This window comes from Musca vetustissima, unplaced genomic scaffold, assembly GCF_032173495.1.
Source record: "Musca vetustissima isolate MV318-11 ecotype Yass unplaced genomic scaffold, APGP_CSIRO_Mvet_v1 utg12772, whole genome shotgun sequence".
Lineage (NCBI taxonomy): Eukaryota > Metazoa > Arthropoda > Insecta > Diptera > Muscidae > Musca > Musca vetustissima.
The window spans coordinates 70,548-90,127 of NW_026882418.1; the positions used below are offsets into that span (position 1 = coordinate 70,548).

Below are 19,580 nucleotides of genomic sequence, written 5' to 3' on the forward strand. Positions count from 1 at the left end.
TTTCGTCATTTATGATAGGAATATATAACAGATTTTTTTTTTTATTTTATCAGCCTATGACTGTCGTCAGATTCGTTAGCTAATAATCAAATCTATTTAAATATTTACTTTTACACTACACAAAGGAGGTGAATATTTGTATATGGCTAAAGTGCATTACGAGTAGCCGCCACCGCCGCTGTTACTGCTGTGAAAAAGTCACGGACATAAATCAAAATTAATAAGCTTGGAGAACAACTACAACAACAACAAAACCGTCATATTTAGATATCAAAATCCAAAGAATTTGAAATATATAGAGTAACGGGATTAAGGAACGGCGTCATTGCCTGCTAACCACTTACACACAGCAGACAATGTCAAGTAGTAGTCAATTTTAGATTAAAATTCGTAACATCAAGGACATCATCCGCCAAAAAGAAGAAGAACAACAAACACAAAACATTTCAAAATGTCAGCATCGGAAATAATTGCCAATATTGAAAAATCTTTGCCCAAGGCAAAAAAGTGTCCAGAAGACGTTATCATTGAAGATTGTCCCGAATGGTTTACCAAAGATTATCTGGAGTCATGTCTGAGATCTTATTATCAGGATGACAGCATCAAAGTGGTAAAACTCCATGCCAAACCTGCCTTGGGCAAGGGTGAAAATTATGGTGGTCTCCTAACCCGTGTCAAGGCTGAATACAAAAATTCCAAAGGATGCCTGAAAAAGGGCGGTTTTATTGTCAAGACCTCCTTTGAGGGTGATGAATTGGCCTGCAAAACCATGGAACCCTACGATATTTTCAATCGGGAAATTGAAATCTATGAGGAGGTATTGCCCAAGCTGAAAGCCTTACTTAAAGAAATCGGTGATGATGAGCAGATCTTTGCCGAAACCATGACTGTGGATCGTGAAAAATCTGTCTTGGTATTTGAAGATCTCAATGAACGGGATTTCATTATGCCAGATCGCCTCCAAGGTTTGGATATGGAAACTACGAAAATTGTCTTGAGGAAATTGGCCAAAATGCATGCCTGTTCGGCAGTGTTAAATGAACGCCAACCCCACTGTTTGGAGCACTACGACAAGGGATTTTTTAATCATCACACTGAGGTGTATGCACCATGTTTTGTGGGCTGTTTTGAGGCTTGTACCCGTCGTGTGGCCCAATGGCCAGAATTTAAGCACTTGCACAAAAAACTAGTGGAACTGACACCATTTTACATGGAATTGGGCAAGAGGGTATTTGATCCTCTACCCTCACATCTCAACGTTTTTGCTCATGGTGATCTCTGGACCAATAATGTTTTGGTTAAATACGATAAGAAAACCAAGAAACCCCTCGATGTTATCATCATTGATTTCCAATATTCCGCCTGGACAACACCGGCAGCGGATCTCTTCTATTTGTTCAATTCTTCGTTGACCGAAGAGATGCATTTGCACAAGCAGGATGAATTGATACAACATTACTACATCCACTTAAGGGAGACTTTGGAAAAGTTGCGGTATCAAGGTGACATACCAAGTTTACACAAATTCCATCAGCAATTGCAGGAAAAGTCGTTTTATGGTAGGTGAAGAAAATTTGCTTTTTAAAGGAAATAAAAAAATTGTTTATTTTTAGCCATGCATACCACCTGTGTGGTCCAACCCATTCAGCGCAATGTCATAAATGACGATGCCGATTTCAATGCCCTCATGCAGACCGACGAACGGGCCATACGTTTCAAGAATACCTGCTACACAAATCCCTTTGTTCATCGTATGGTACGCCAATTATTGCCCGTCTATGATCAGCGAGGTCTTCTCGAGAAGGATCAATGAAGCGGGAAAGGGGGAAAATTCTATTTTGATTTTATAGTTTTTATCTTGAAATTTTGGTGTGGTTTAGTTTTAAGTGTCAATTTCGTTTGTAAGATAAATATTTTGTTCTCCATATGTAATTTTGGATGTGATAACAAGGAGGCTAACGAAAAAGAGTTGTGTTTTATGTAAAAATGCATTGAAAACTATAAATATGAAATATCTGTCAGAAAATATCTGTTTTAGAGAGTCGCTATATTGAGGACGAATTTTATTTAACAAGTCCAAATATACCTGAAGAAAATAAGAGATTTTGGGAAATGACAGTAGGATATATCGACAAGGACATCTGTGTATAGATCCTATAGATATAGAAGATAGATATGGGGACTTCAGTTTATGTGAGACTTGACTTGAAATCTGTAATATATTCAAAAAAAAAAATCTTTAAGCCTTTCAACAAATCTTGCACATTAAGATCTTTGAAAAATATTCTTTAAAAAACCCTCGCTCTTACTTCTGCTGGCACTTGACAAATTTTCTTCAAGCTTCAATAATCCTTTGAAAAATATAAAATATCTACACTTCTAGCTCAAACGATTCTTGGCTGAAAAATCAACGCAATTAGCTCTGATGGTACTTCTGAGTCCAATAAGCTTTATGATGAGATTTTTACTAATATTATTTGAAAACACTCCTCTAGTTCTGGTAACCCTTGAAAAAATATTATTTTTAAAACCCTCGCATCCAGTTTGTTCGCCTTTTCAAAAATATTATTTAAAACAATCCACACTTCTAGTATTGATCGGAATAGATTTGGCCCTAATGTTGTAAATTCGGAAAATGTTAAATAATGGAGGTTGGGCAAATATTTAATTATTAGAAAAAATTATATGTCCCATGTTCAGCGGAATATTTTATGCTTAACATGAAGCATATCACTCTGATCTCTCCACTCAGAAATGGTCAATATTTTGAGAAATATAAATCCTAAAATAAACTATAGTTTGAACATCAAACCTTTTTTACTAAACCTATACCCGCACCTTTACCCTACAAATGATTAAATTTGGAAAAATCATATATTCCATATTATTCGAATGAAACCCGAATTTCGCTTCGAAAGTTCGGCTACACAGAAAACTAATTTTTTATCAATATTTTCATAAGTTTATAATTCATACTTTATTTCTTCCATTTTGTAGATATACTTAGCTTAGAAAAAAGTAAAAATTCTTATAATCATGAAAAGCCACTTCTTTCCGAAAAAATGTAAACTTTCTTTATTATCAAAATTATTTTCATACTTTGATCTACTTTACCATTATTTGAGCTCATATTTTTCTTTCTCCCTCTCTTTTTGACAAAAACAAATGTATTTCTTTCAAGAAAAAAAAAAAAACGAAAACAACACCATCACCACTGTTCTCTGCCCCACACTTGATGGTTGTTATTTTTGCAACCGTTTGTTTCATTTACTAACAACCGCCGCCTCTCCACTCACTCTATTGTGTGGTTTGTTTTGCATTCCATTTTTTGTGTTATAAAATTCGCATATGTATTTTCCAAATTATTTCGACATAAATGTCAAATACAATATATGAAAAATGGGTTAATACAAGCACCACGCCAATCCGAATGTTTAACACTGTATACGATCGTTCAATGTCGCAAGATTTTTCATTAATATCAACATTACTTTCCTACTTTGATCTACTTAACCCTATTTGCTCCCATATTTTTCTTTTCCTTTCTTTCCAAAAAACAAATGTATTCCTTCCATGAGAAAACGCCACCACTATTGTTCGGCAGTGTTTGGTTTTGGTATCGTCCTCCTTTTGCAACTGTTGGGGTTGTGATTTCGCCCCTCACCAAGGGGGAGAGTGTGTCTTCTACACTCTCTCCGATTGGTACAGCACATCGGTGCTGGGGTGCTGGTGGGCCCTTTTCCGCCTGTGGCTCAGCCTCTTAGAGGCAGGCCAATAGGCAGGTACTCACATAAAACTCTTCAAGAAACTGTTCGACTACTGTTTCTTTTGCTAACATACACTAACTAACTCATTGTGTCCTTGTTTGGTATTCTATTCTTTATTTTAAATACTGTTACTGACCTCTGCATTGTATTGTATAATTCACATGTGTATTTTTCAAATTATTTCGATATAAATGTCAAATACAATACATGGAATAAGTGTAGAAAAATTAAAACGACACAGAGTTCCTGTGCCATAGAAAACCTAACTATTCATATAATATACGAATTGTTTTTTTTTCTGAATATTGAGTCGGTATTTTTGTATGGGACAATTTCAAAACATGGACCTGTAATGACAATTTTCTGCATAAATGTTTTTCACCCTACCTAAACCCAAAAAGCCAAATTATAGTCTTATCGGTGTCATGCGGCTAGAATCCGGTTTATTTATATGAGGACTATATCAAAAAATTACGCTATAATAATGATGGCCTCTGAAATAATGTTAAACATTCTATATAATAAGAGTCGACCAACCCTATTATACACATACGCACCTATTTATTATTTTATTTACATTTTCAATCTACTTTGTAAGTTTCGAAGATATTCTTTAAAATTTTTCTCAGCTCTAATGAGGCTTGATCGGCCTTCTAAAAACGTTATTAAAAATATACACTCTAGCTCTGATGATTATTGCTGATCTAGATCAGATTGATTATTTTTAAAAATGCTATTTTCAATCTCCGACAGACCTTCAAAAATATTCTTTATAAATCTGAGCTTCATAAAATATTATTTAAAAACTCTCCCTAAACAAACTGACAAAATTTTACTTAACAATAAATCCAGGAAATCTTCTTCTGAATCTTCTGAAAAATATTCTTAAGAAAATGCAATCTGCCAAAATCCACGCCTTTAATGAAAAACATATTTTCAAAATCGACGCATCTAGCTACGAAGACGCTTGGAATGTTACCCGCGTTTTTAACTTTGAATGTTATTCTTAAAATATATTATTTAGATCTGCAAACTATATAGGATGTTTATAAGCTTTTTGGGTAGAGATGTGCCATAGAATGTTTCCACTATGCCCAAGCCCTTTCTTTTGTAGATATATGTGGCTGGAAAATTGATTATAAAAATGAAAAATTAAACAAATATTTAGTGTGTAAAAATACTGTTTAATAGGAATACAAATTGCTTATAACATTTTTTGTAAAACAACACAAAGAATCAAAAACATTAAAACAGATCAAAGCTTACAAACAAACTTAACCACAAAAAGAAAAAATGCAAAATACTTTATAGGTCTAGGAAACCACTCAATTCGAATTCTTTAACTGTGCGTTGTAAAAATTGACGATATTTTGGATTTTCAACATTTTGACGACGCAACAGATCACCTTCTTCGGTGCGTGAGGTTAGATGTTCCAAATTTTGGAAACCATCTTTGTCCATGAAAATGATGGGTGTGAGGCAGGTGGCAGCGATGACAGCTAAAAAACATAAATACATTTATTAAAGGTATGCTGGAATGAAGCATCAATGGGTCTTACCTTGTAAACTATTTTTAATGATTTCAATGGTGGTATCCTTCAAGGAAGGTATGTCACCTTCATAGTGTAACTTCTCCAAAGTTTCCTTAAAGATGCGATGATATTCACGTACAATATATTTCAAATGGACCTTGCGTACATTTTCGTTAAGTGAGCCATAGAGGAAATAATTCAAATCCATGGCTGGTGAACCATAATAGGCCAATTGGAAATCCAACTAGAGGATAATAACAAGAAACAAATGTTATAAACAATTCAAAATTGAACGTGGATAATTTTTTAAGAAGAATATATATTCGTATTTTTTTAACTCACCAACACCACATTATCGGGCTCCTTGGTCTCATTATTCAGATGGAACATTAAATTATCCACCCACAAATCGGCCACATTGAATACACGGAAACCGTTTTCATGCGATTCATACATTTCCACAGCGGCTGGCAAAACTTTCTCCGCCAATTTAAACATTTTCTCGGTGATTTCTTCGAAACCCTTCCAGTGGGCAATCTCCTCGGCTACACAGCGGATATTGACGGGAAAGAATGTTAAGAAATCTTTACGATCAGGATTGCGGGATATTGGTGCCTCTTCAAAGAATTCCATAATTTTAGGATTTTCAGCAGCAATAACAGCTGAACAGGCATGCAGTTTAGCTAATTTCTCAATTACCGGTAGGACATGATCCAAATTGAGTAAACGTCCATTTTCGAAATTTTCAAAACCAGTTAAATTCATATCTTCGAGTACAAGGAATGGTTGTGGTGTCTCAGTGGTATAGTAACAAGCGGGAGCAACTTTGGTGGTATCACCAATGGAGGCGAGTAGTTCTTCAACGCGTGGTATTATTTCTTTGTAGGCCATAATTTCACGTTTGAAAAGTTTACTCTTGTGTGCCACAACACCTGTGTAACCCTTGGGATGTTCCTGAAAATGCAAAATGAAATTCTTATAGATCTTGTAAAAAAATAAATAAATAACATTTTGCGAAGAGTGCAGCTCGTGGTCAGGAGGGGGTGCCCCAATTCTTTTAGGATGAAAGGCGAGTATATCGAGAATTCGAAAAGAAAAATTTGCCATAGGTCAAAAAACATGAATTAATGATCTATGCATGTCCGTCCGTCTTTTGATGTAAAATTCTAAACAAAGTACAGGTCGTATTGATAAACCGATTTGGATGAAATTTGGAGATGCTCATTTATTTGGCCAAGGACAAAGCTATTAAAATTAGTGAAAATCAATTCAGATTTAGATATATCGTCCATATATATTTTCGACCGATTTTATGTAAATGGTGGACCAATGCCCCTATATTTTTCCGATTTGCACGAAATAGTGTATAGTGTTCTGAATTGATTCTAGAAGTATGTGTGCCAAGTTTTGTGAAAATCGGTACAGATTTAGATGTAGCTCCCATATATATATTTTCATCCGATTTAATTTAAATGGTTAACCAAAACTCCTATATTTCTCTCGATTTACATAAATATTGTTTGTGCTCAATATGGATCAGATTCGGTCCTTCTGATACCCAATTCATAAATCGAACTATATTTTGTACATCAAACCTGTTTTACAGAATCTATATCAAATTTGAAGGTGGATATGTGGGCCCACTTTTTCCGCCACCTGTTCTACAAAGGGTTAGATTTTAAAATATCATATATTCCATACTAATCGAATGAATTCAACATTTTGGTCCGAAAATTCGGCTATGACTTTCGAAGTAATGAATATTGATTCGGAATTTTTGTTAGGGGACTATGTCAAGACATGGACCTGTAATGAAAATTTTATGCCAAGAGATTTTCAGCCCACGGTAACCCAGAATGGCAAATTACAGTCTTATCGATGTTATTAAAGTCGATGAGGCTTGAATTAGGGATATTTATATGGGGGCTATATCAAAACATGTTCCTATATTAATGATGACATCTAAAATAAGATTCATAATAGATCGCGATTTTATCTTAGATGTATATGTTAAACATTTTCCATATAATAAAAATCGACCTTCCCTATTGTACACATACGCACCTATTTCATATTTTATTTACATTTTCTATCTACGTTTTTTCACAATACAAATATCCGCTAATAAAAATACAACGATTTTTAGTGAACATTTTTTAAACGCTTTTTATAATCGTGTCCATGTGAGTTTGTTAAATAATAAAAAGAAAACCTAATGTTTGTCGCCATTTAATAGTTTTATCTGTTTGATAAGAAAACCTTTACAAAAACAACACTCAAAAAATGTGGTCACAGAATATTTGTCACATAAAATAATTATTCAAACATTCAGAATCTCCAGTTCCCTGTCATCGATATTTCATAATATCCCCTTGAACTTCATCTCTTACCTTGATAATGACGGAAAATTTGCCGGTAACATCATTACGTTTCAAATTGAAAATGGCACGATGCATTTCACTAGCAAAACCACTGCCTCTGGCCAAATCCGTGCCAACACTTTTCACAACAATTTCATGGACTTCCAAGGTGTCATCTTTGAAATATTCCTTTAGCACATCCTGTAGAAATTCAGCTGTTATCCATTCTGGTGGGGTGTAATTTGCGCTACCGGTTCCCATATTTTATTTTTATTTATCCTTCAAAATTTATTTTCTTAATTTTCTCGTTCAACGTTCCGCCAGATACTTGGACAAAAGACTGAAATTAAATTCCCCCTACAACAAGTCGACTCCCAACAACAGGTCACCTGATTAGAAGCAGCAGAAAATAGCTTTATTTTTTTCGAAATAACAACAAAAGAGCTACTCTCTCTCACGCTCTTTCTTGATACGAAAAATTCAGTGGCACTTGTTGTCTTGTAGAAAAGCTTGTCGTTTTTGTTGTTGCTGGTAAGCAAACACAACGACACCACTCTGTTTAACTTAAACATTTGTTGTTTTTGATAATTATTTGAATGCAGCCCCACAAGCAGGGCTGCCAGATTTTTTTTGGGGAAATCGTCAAAATGACGATTTTTTTTATCAAAAATCGTCAAAAATTTAAATACGCACATTTAGATATATTTAAATATATTTTTTTTATTAAAAGGAACATAAAAGAGGTATTCAATTTATTAAACACGTTTTTTTAAAGCTAATCAAGAAATTCATTTATTTTATAAATAAATATATGAATAGTCATTTCGACTTTAATAAAGTCATTCATTTTGAAAGGAAATATTTGTGTTAATCATTTTCAACATGTCGGTTTTAATTATCGTATCATAACAATTTGTTTTGTTAACTTTTAAATAATATTTGGTATGAATTTCTCCATTGAATCCTTATTGGGGGAATTTCGACTTTTCGTTTTATTAAGATTTACTTGGCTGAAAACACGCTCAATATTTGCTGAGGAATGGGGTAATACCATTACCTTCCGTACAAATTTAGTTATTATAGGAAAAACATATGAACCATCACCACGTTTCAAATCAAATATTGCATTCCAAAAAAGGAAATAAATCGGTTTCATCATTTTCACAAATCAAAATCAAACAACATTAGTTCGCGAAATTCTGAATCCAATTTTTTGTTTTTCATCTTCGTTCACAAAATGTGGAAATTCTTTAAGGATATCGAAAAATGAATTATTCTTTTCATTACTAATATACGTGGGACTTATCATAGATACAATTTTAAAAATGCTTTCAAATCGAATCTTTTTAAAATTGTAATAACTTTGTATATATTGAAACCTAAATTTAATATAACAACGTTTCCGTTCACCAATTTTCTTCAATTTGCCCGTGTCAAAAACAACAACCGTTAACTTTTATTTGTTTTGTTGCTGTCTACCCAGAGAACGGCACAGCTGATTGGTAGTTTTTCATCTATCTGGGTAAACGTAAACTGTTGTTGGCTTTGTAACAGTACAAAGTATAGCTGCCAAATATTCAAATTCTTTTCACTTTTTCTTTCGCTTTATACATTTTTGATGTTGCCATAACAAAAAGAACCCAAATATTGCAATATTACTAAAATGACCAAAAATCGTCATTTTTTGGGCAAAAATCGTCAAATCGTCATTTTTCAATTTTTGACCAAAAAATCGTCAAAATGACGATAAATCGTCAAATCTGGCAGCCCTGCCCACAAGCCACCCCACTTGGTTGGAAACGCATGGGAGAGAGATACAATGAAAGCTTTATGTTTTATCTCTCTCTTGCGCGCTCTGCACTCACGTGCTTTGTAATGAAAATAATAACAGAGAATTTGCAGATATAAATGTTTTTATTTATCAATATAATTTACATGTGTGCGAGGGTATTGTTTGAATGGATGAGAACGCAAATGTTGTTCATTGCCAGGGTAGCAGATAAGAATTAGAGAGTTACCAGCATGTGTGTTTGTCGAGAGATTCAAAAGGGGGATTATAGGTGATATATAACCAAGGATAACTACAGGGCAGTAAAATTCGGATTGGAACAAATTAGTACAGTATTGTTACGTGGCTTAATTTAAAATCGAATTAAAAGCTTATCGAATTCAGGGGCAGTGAAAAAGTCAAATATTTCAGTTTATTCTGTAGAATAGTTGTCTCAAATCCACTCCATTCGGAAACATTCTTACATATCGAATGCAATTGGCTTCACAAATATTTCAACGTTGAATGCGACATGATAGAAATGCAACTATGTTTCTGATTTTTCAATGCTTCAACAGCAAATTTTGGCAACGAAAATCGTCTACCAAGCATCAATAGAATTGATTGGGCGCCGCGTCAGGGCTGTACGTCAGCTGAGTCATAAAATTATTTAATTTCAACCGATTGAACAGGCATTGGCTTGAGTCGTTGAGTGAGAGTTCAGACAAGACGGACAAAAGAAGTAATTGTGGACCATGGCAATGTCCACAACATTTCTCTGGTCCGTCTTTTGAATATCTTTGAAGTCTAAACACAAAAAATGTGATGTACACTTATGCGGTGTACACACTAGCATTTTTGAATGGCACTCTTGCCCAAATTTTGCTTGTTTGATAGTGTGGCCTCACATGTTTGTCATTCATCAGGCAACCACGAAAATATTTAGGGTTGTTGGACAGTCAGTAATCGATAAAAAATTGACAGTCAAAAATGATAGTGTGTACACCGCTTTAGAATTGCCCGTCCTACGTCGCTCAAGCAGAACAGTCGCCACAGTTTTACAGAAGAAACAGTCGACCATTTGCTTCGAAGTGCATCAAAACTTATATATGAGTGTAACTGATAATTCATTATAAAAACGACTGATGAAAAGAAAAACGTGTTTAACGATTGACGCTATATTACGGTAGCGTATATGGGTGACCATCAGTGATATAAACCAATCGACATGAGTTTTTTATGAATGACACTGTGACACAAAATCGATTTCATTGTCTGGGGGTTAGAAACTTCTTCATGGGCCGAGTAAATGAAGAATTTAGAAAGACAAAATTCTTAATAGGTTTTTATACGCTTGGCCTTATGTCCATCTTAATATTTCAACTAAACTTTGTTCAAATTCGAAGATGGAGAATATCGGTTCACTCCTTCTGGTATATCACTCACAAAATGGTCAAAATTTTGCTAAAAAATTAATTTTTAAAAACATGTAAGCATAACAAAACTTTGTACAACCTAATACCTTTATCAAGCCTTAATCATGCCCCAAGATGGGATACTTCTTCTGGTACCTCCCCGAATGCCCAATAATGTTCAATATATGAATCCAATATCAGGCGAATGGAATATCCGACTTGAATCTTACTTTGTACAAACTGTCATCTTTAACAAGCCTAGATCAAGTCCGAAGTTGGGACCCGTCAATCCTCTCCTTCTGGTATCTCGCACAAAAATAGTCAACATTTTCAATATTTATAAATCCAATAACAATGGAATGTCCGATTTGAACCAAACATTGCACAAAACATTATCTTTACCAAGCCTATATCAAGTCCGATCTTGGGACCCATTGGTTCACTACTTCTGGTAGATCCCTCACAAATGGTAAAATATTTGTATTTCAATATTTGTAAATCTAATTTCAGGCACAACCCAATATCTTTAAGATGTCTAGGTTAAGCCCGAAGATGGGACCCTTCTGGTACTTCCCCCACAAAGGGTCAACATTTTCTCATTTTTTTTTAATCCAATATCAGGCGAATGGATGAATTTTTGTAAAATATATCCTCTTTCTATCTGGAGTCCTTACATGTCTTTTTCGTCCTTATTTTCTAGAATGAAATATAAATTTACCATATTCTAATCATGTAATATAAATTTACCATATTTACCTAGAATACAAACCAAAATCTCATATTATGGCAACCCTAACGGAAAAAAAGCTTTTGAACTTACACCCAAAGAAAAATGTTAAATATTTTAAAATTGTTTATTAATTTATTTGCTAGTATCTTTAGATTTGGGATACAAGATAAGATTTTTATATACAATTAATTATTTATCATTTCTACAAAATTAGTGAATTTTGTAAAGTCCATTTTTGAAGTAAGTACAAAATTTTTATCTATGGGTAATACAAATTATAATCTAAACAACAATAAAAAATCCCCCGAAGTAGTCGGAAATACAAAAACCCCGATAAAATAAATAACAATCAATCAAACAAAATTTCGTTAAATTATTATTATTTTTATTGAAATTCTAAAATACCCCGTCTATATAAAAATGGTAAAATATCCAATACCGCTCTCACATACAGTGGATTCGTGAAAGCCTTCATGCGAAATTTATCACCTTCTTCGCCCGGTTGCATTAATCTCAGCAAACTGGCTTCTTTATCCGATGGCAGTAATATCAATACCAAATGTGTAAAGGTGGTAAAATAACCCCAAAATCCATATCTCAGCATACTGATGTGTAAATCACTCAGCAGCGGCATGGGCTTCTCGTATTTCAAGAATTTCAGACACTTCAACAAATGACTGTGATATAATCTTAAAAATAAATCAAAATTGCGTATACGCAAATTACTTTCCACCGAACAAATGATCAGTTCCCATAAATCCATGGCCGGACTGCCCCATTTACACATTTGGAAATCGACAAAGCGGATTTGGTTGATATCGTTGTGGCCATTTTTCGATGTGTAATTTAACATTATATTGCTGGACCAAAAGTCGCCATGATTGAGGACTTTAAATTCCTCGGGGTGACTGTTGTTGAAACACTGCATTGTGGCGTTGACATATTGATCGGCATCAGGCTGAAAAGAAAATGAATTCTCTATTAACAATAATAATAATAATTTATTTATTTCTCTTCGAACTTACAATCATTTTAGTGTACTTTTCATAATCTTCTAGACCCCAGGTGGCCATGGCTGCCTTATAACATTGTACGCGGGACTGATATGATTTCGATTTTTGGTAATTTGCCGGTAAATACGTATTTTTAAATTCCTTAGGAAATGGCCCGTGACGTTCTCTCAGCACCACAGAGGCCGCATGAAATTCAGCCAATTTTTCTAAGACCCTTTTCATATGCTGCATATCGAATCCCTTTAGGCGATTTACATTTTTGAATTTTTTCGTTAAGAGATCTTCAAGAACCAATGTTATCCTTCCCGATTTATCTTCAATCCAATGACATTTTGGTGAAAATTTCACCTTACTGCCACATTCCTCATAGAGTGCCTCCAGTTGTGGTAATATCGCTTCGTACATTAATCGTTCTTTGGGAAATAGATTCAGGGTGTTGATAAAGGTTCCACCCTTTTTATCGTCTAACATTGTTTTCATAATATACGATTTTTGTTGAGTGAAGCCATCTGTAAAAAAAATATTACGAGATATTAGTCTATAGATACATTTTATTAAAAACTCTCGGAAATAGTTCTTATCATCCCGAGCCTTTGATGTTCCGAAAATACACATAACTATATGCAAATCTGTTTATTTTATCAGTAGTTGGATTTCCACTATACGGAAATTACATGAGTGGATTCTTTTTCCATACACTGGCATCCTCAAATTTATGAAGGGACACAAAGTAGAACTGAGACCTTTTGTAGATGCTGATGGTTGGATTTGGAGATATGCAGGGTAGTATGTTTTTCATGAATGGTTAAAAATGTAAAATTTTCTTCTTTTATGTGTCAGAAAAGTTTTAGTGGCCGTCGATTTGGCAGGTGTAGCTACAAGGGTTTCTTGCGAAAAGGAAAGTTCTTCGATAGGTGATGAAATGGACCAAATACTTAATTTTTGTCCTGCCCGATCCTCTTCTCCATGTAAAATTTCGTTCGGGCTATAATTGCGGTCTCTGGAGCGACCAGAAAGCTCTAGATCGGGCCGAAAAATAAGCATGCCTGTTTTGATAAAGATCGGTCGATATTTGGCGGGTCAAATGGACTCTGACTTTTTGTTGAAAAATTACAAAATTTGTATTCTATAGCGAAGGACATAGACCCGAGAAGTTGACAGTATATCTTAGAGGAGTGATTGACCATTAAATTGATACCAATTATATTATTATATAATATCGTATTCAGATATTATTTAGTAACCCATTAACATTAGAGAGCGGAAACATAGCGCTGTTCGCTTTACAATTTTCGAAGAGGTTCCAGGTATGGTCAAGGACAACGCCTATAATTTTCAGTGATGATCACATTACAAATTAGGGATGAAGTGGATTAAAAACTTAATTTTGTGTGTGTTTTCGAGTCGATCTATAGGCCACAAGACGAAAATCACAACACAATCCACGGTGAAGGGAATCTGGACAAGTAATTAGAAGGGTTGTACTGAATATTGGGAATATATGTCAGTGTAATGAAGAGGTGCTGTTGATCTCAAATCTGACAAGAGGCTGAAAATATCACGAAATATTGCCCAGGCTCGAAATAAACATCAGCAAAAAATTAGAGTTCCGGGGTAGTTGTGTATGGTATCGTATGGTGGGCCCCGTCCAACTATACTGTTCCGCTCACTGGTTTTTAAATTAATAAAAATGAATAAAAAATATAAAATACAAAACTTTGCCCCGGTCCATAGGCAAAGTCTTAAATATCCGACCGAAAATTTTAACTAGGATGAGTTTAATGTGGAAGAATATTGTGTAAGCTTTACAACTATACACATTTCCTTCATTGGCCTTTAAATGGTGAAGTTATAAGCAAATGAATTTGCAGAAGGCCCATATCTAGGAAAGTGTGGACTTCCCCCTTAAAAGTTATATGAGCTCCTAAACGCAACATACTCTCTAAATTTAGACCAATGTAAGTGGACGTCTAACTAACAAATAGGTGTATGGCTCGAAAAATGTCCTGTCCTGATATGTTCTAATTTGGACAGACAGAAAGATAGAAATAACTATAGGATTTCTTGTAGCATACTCATCTTTATGGTGGGTATTTCGACTACCATGCAACCCAAATTCGGAACTTTTTTCTCCGTAGAAATCTCCTGAAATATGCTGAACTAACTCCCATAACAAAGTTAATTTAAATATGTTTGGGATCGGGTCAATGGATATGATTTTTATAGATTATTTATATGTCGGCCTATAGCCTTAATGTCTGACGTCTGTCAAGTCTTCTATAATCTAGAAGTGTTTTTCTGAATGCATAGATATGGTTCTAATTATCATCCAAGACAGAATATATTCAATTTTCCCGATCTGATAATTTTCTAATGACCATACCATTCCCAGTAAGTGAGCTTAGCGATTTTGATCTACCTGGTAAATACTGGATTCAAACAATTATTATTAAATTAATTGAATTTTAGTGTAAATGTCTGGTAAATAATAAAACAGCATGACAGAAGAGCAAAATATACACCAGTCTAAATAAATATATCTACTTAATTCCACATTAAACCAAAAGTAAATAAACAACGTATTTTAATAGATATTCCCTTGGTTCAGAAACCCCCATAGAAACAACGCTGTTATGTAGGTCGATGGTTAAACAAAAATTAGTGACAACTTGTTAATAAAACAACGTTAAGTAATTTTCCTTTGGAGAAACAGAACAGAATTTCAAATGCTTGGCTATGGTTATCAGCAATATTTCAAAATCTTTAGATAAGAGCTGAACACCACCAAACCATCCAAGGTACTGTCATCATAATCAACGGCAAACAAACTAACAAACCAACAAACAGTCAGTCAGATAAACCAACCATTCATACCCCTTACCTTCCATTTCAATATCCATTTTAATTCTCATCATAAGCGAGGTGTAATTTTCTCCGGGCGGTGTGGCTGGTATGGTGGTAAAATTCAAAATTTTCACAAAATTTGGTAAATCATTTTTTAGAATTGGATAGAAATAATTCTCAGTGACCCATTTGGGTATATCCACATTTAGATTGGGATTAAATTTCGTACTGTTATCAGGCATGTTGTTAGATTTTATTTAATACGAAAGCAATCACAGCAACTGTTACTTTTTGGTTTTTCTTTCTTTTTTATTATCACACAAGAAATTCGTTTTGAAATATTCCACAAATTGATATTTTCATAATATTGACAAATTGCCGGCGCTTAGTATTTATTACACTTCTGGTTCGTTGCTCATAATTTACGTATGTACAATTTTATTTCTATTACTTGTTTTTTGTTTTTGTAAGGCGGAACTTGAAAATGTCGATCAATAACAGCAACAACAACGATTGCGGCAATTTATCACACTTTGCGTCCAAATCAATTTTGTTTTATTGCGAACTGAAAATTCTGAACAGCAACTGCGGGCTCGATATTGATGGTTTTCAAATAAATTCGTAACGTCTTTAAATGAATTTTCTTTATTTCTTCGATGCGCGCCTCGTCATTGCCGTTCGTTACTGCCATCGAACAGTTGTTTTATCGCCGACGATCAGACAACGTTTGAATTTTTTTTATTTTTCGAAATGCAATATACACAAGCAATGAACACATTCTCACGGAGAGAGGAAGATAGAGAGAGAGAGAGAGTACAAATGAAGGAGTGTGAGTGACTCAGTTAGAGATATAAAAAAAATAAAGAAACCGGTTTGGTTACGGTTAACCACATAATGAATATTTAAAACTTCAATGAGATCTTTTTTGAATTTTCAAAAGGTCTACTCTAGGGACCCATCTACAGTTCTTCTTTTGACAGAGGACCTTCAAGAATTTCGACAAAATACCTTCTACAAGTCTTTTATAAATTAAAAAATATCTACAAATCTTCCATAGGTAAAAAACATTCTATAGGTACTCTAAAAAGAGTGTATTTTTCAGGTCTTCTGTAAATAGAAGAACTTCTGAAGGTTTTCTATAAACAGAATACCTTTTCTGTAAATAGAAGAACTTCTAAAGGTTTTCTTTGAAAAGAATACCTTCAAAATTTTTACTTTCAGAAGACCTCTAAAAAAATCCTTCAGAATACCTTTAGAAGACAGAAACCCTTCTAAAGGTAGAAGACTTCAGAATACATTTTGAAAGTCTTCCGTAGTCAGTATACCTTTTAAAAATCTTCTGTAGACCAAAGATTTTAAAGTCTTCTACAGAGAGAATGTCTTATATACAAAAGACCTCCTTCTGAACGAATTCTATGGACAAAGACCTTCTGAAGATCATCTTCATCTCTTCTACAGACAGAAAAAAATCAAACGGAAGATATTATTTATTTTTTGACGGAAGGCCTTCTGTAGGTATATGGTTCTATAGGTTTTATTTTATCCTGCCAGTTCTTTAGTGAACGTGGGAATTAATAAAACATGTCAAAATTTATTAATCAACCTAGACACCAATATCGAACTTTTTGGTACGATTTAGTACCTTTGTTCTCTTATTAGATGCATTTCCAAAACTATCTCCATAAATTTGGTACCGTTTGGACCCTTGTAGTGCTTATTTCCAAAACTAATTCCACATTTCATAATGCGAGCTAATTGGTTTAGGTTTCCAGTTATATCGGTTCGCCCAAAATTCAAATTTAATACCATTCTGTACACATAAGTACGAATTTCTAAAACTTTTTGCATATCTCAATTCTACACTCCAACATCTGAAAAATTTTATCAAATTTAATTAGTACCATTTAGTGAAAACACATAAATAACCCACCTACACCTTAACAGTGATCCTAACTCCAAATGTCGGCATTCCAGGCCTATCGGTTCACCCAATGTTCAAATTGTTCCAAATTTCGTACCATTTAGTACACATTAGTACGAATTTTCAAAACTTTCTACATACCCTAATCCTACATCCAAACAGTCATACTATCTCCAAATTTGAGGATTTCAGCCATATAGGTTCACTCTAAATTCAAGTTGTACTAAATATTGTACGATTTAGTAGTTTTTCGTAAGAATAAAAGTAGTACTTTTCAAATACTTATATTTCGAATTTCACTTTAACTTCTATCCTCCACTTCATCAATGATCCTCATTCTAAATTTAGGATTTCTAGCTCTACCGGTTCGCCAAATACAAATGGTACCATATTTTGTACTTTTTAACACTTTTCGTACCGTTCTTTTACTAATTTCCAAAACCCCAGCCTTATCTGATACTTTCGGATTAAGAGTGACATTTACCCCAAATTTTGTTAAGTCAGTCAGACAGTAAGTCATTTACTTTGCTTCTGTATTTAGTTCTGTAATCTGGTTTCATGTTATCAAACCGAATATTTTGATCACCGCTCTAAATTTTCCCTTACACACTTTTGTTGTTAAAAGATCATCTACCTTTAACTCGATCTCTGCCTCTCTTTACTTTAGGACGCTCCATAACAAACAGCCAGTATTTAGGCTCTCTTCTCACTCCACTTCTCTATCATCCGCAGTTAATGCGTTATTATTGTTATTTTTTGTTTGTGTATTTGGATTTTACACTTTTTATCAGTTTATTTTGCCCGGTATAAGGAGATAACAGTCGGTTTGTTGGCACAACGTACACACATGGGTGGTGTATCTGTGGTGCATGGGGTTGGGGTGTGATGGTGGCGGTTACGGTTCTGGTGGCTGATTACGTTCCTAGTGTTAGTTAGTATTTAGTTATAGTATAAAGCTCACAATAGAAATACAGATAGTGGTTGCAAACGAAAGTAATGCAGTCTCGAGTTATTGAATTGTGATAAGATACTACATGCAGGAGTTGGGGGCGGGGAGCATAGTTCTTCTAGTGTGGGTGCGAAGACCAGAGTAAGAAAATTAAGGCATATATGTTAAGTATTTTTTTTTTATTTATTATATTTTGAAAGTACATATTAAGATATTCTCACTTCAGTTTAGATGTACAATAATAATTAGTGTGTATGTAGGAAAGTGTTGTGTTGTTTTGCATAAACTTCTCTTATTTACTCTACTCAAATAGCTAAGTGAATTTATTTTTATAGAAATATTAATGGTATGGCATTGACCGATCAAGTGCTAATTAAAATAACAGCATTTGTACATTGGAACTTAAAATTGTTTTTTATTACTTGATGACTAATAGTTGTGACATTCATGTCTGTACTTATGTATATTTTCACTAAATGCCAATCGAAATAGGGAAATTTCTCAAGTAAAATAAATTGAACTGGTCTGAAGGAATAGAGTGGAGTAGAGCAGTATTAACATCCCCTGTTTTAGGTATCAATTACAGAAGGTTTAATCCTTATTCCAATTCAATTAATATTTTCATGTTTTTTTAATTTGATTTATTTAATTATAGTGCAAGGCCAGAAATAAAATTTTTTGGCAAAAAGTCTATATCAGGTAGCGCCAATAAAATTTTATATATTTGAAATTTAGGGACTTTGAGATTTACAAAAACTAACAATATTCACTTAGGTTTCGGGGTAGGCCCCACATAAACAGATCCCCCATTATTTGTTAGTTTGGGCACATTTTTCAACCAAATTGGCTAAAATTCAAATTTAATTAAGGTATGTCATAGTTTTGGAACCATAATACATAAAATACGATTTCATCCTATATTTATTTCAAATACTGCCAAAAAATATTATTTGGAATCACTTTATTTGATTTTCAAAATCTGTTTCCGCATTTGTAATTAGTGGCCATAGCACTACAAAACCTGTTCTAAAACAATTTGATTAATTCAATTTAAAAAAAATCACTGCCGTCCTCGATTCACCCCTTATATTTTTGGTTTTTCTTGCAGAATCGTATTTATTTCATAAACCCACTGCTGGTCAAAAAATGGGATCTCTGGCCCATAGTGTGATGGGTATTGAAAATTGTTTTTCCCCTTAAAATTTAAATTTATAGAAATACATTCTGAAAGTCGCGAAATTTTTTTCCATAATCATAGAACAATTTTCTCTTCACAGATTT

The 19,580-nt window shown here is 33.9% G+C and overlaps 3 protein-coding genes across 3 annotated transcripts; 1 reads left to right on the forward strand and 2 right to left on the reverse strand.

The window, feature by feature from the left end:
* Positions 1–451: 451 nt before the first annotated feature.
* Positions 452–1,813, forward strand: LOC133328777 (uncharacterized). Its single transcript, XM_061537323.1, has 2 exons — positions 452–1,559; positions 1,614–1,813. The coding sequence occupies exons 1-2, from the start codon at positions 452–454 to the stop codon at positions 1,811–1,813; spliced, it is 1,308 nt and encodes a 435-aa protein (XP_061393307.1).
* Positions 1,814–5,070: 3,257 nt separating this feature from the next.
* LOC133328776 (uncharacterized) lies at positions 5,071–7,934 on the reverse strand. Its single transcript, XM_061537322.1, has 4 exons — positions 7,690–7,934; positions 5,642–6,253; positions 5,327–5,543; positions 5,071–5,266 (listed from the first exon to the last, which is right to left on the reverse strand). The coding sequence occupies exons 1-4, from the start codon at positions 7,918–7,920 to the stop codon at positions 5,073–5,075; spliced, it is 1,254 nt and encodes a 417-aa protein (XP_061393306.1). The 5' UTR covers positions 7,921–7,934; the 3' UTR covers positions 5,071–5,072.
* A 4,023-nt stretch (positions 7,935–11,957) lies between these two features.
* Positions 11,958–15,671, reverse strand: LOC133328775 (uncharacterized). The gene is made up of 3 exons (XM_061537321.1): positions 15,467–15,671; positions 12,598–13,094; positions 11,958–12,530 (listed from the first exon to the last, which is right to left on the reverse strand). Exons 1-3 carry the CDS (start codon positions 15,669–15,671, stop codon positions 11,958–11,960), a joined length of 1,275 nt encoding a protein of 424 aa, XP_061393305.1.
* Between the last annotated feature and the right edge of the window lie 3,909 nt (positions 15,672–19,580).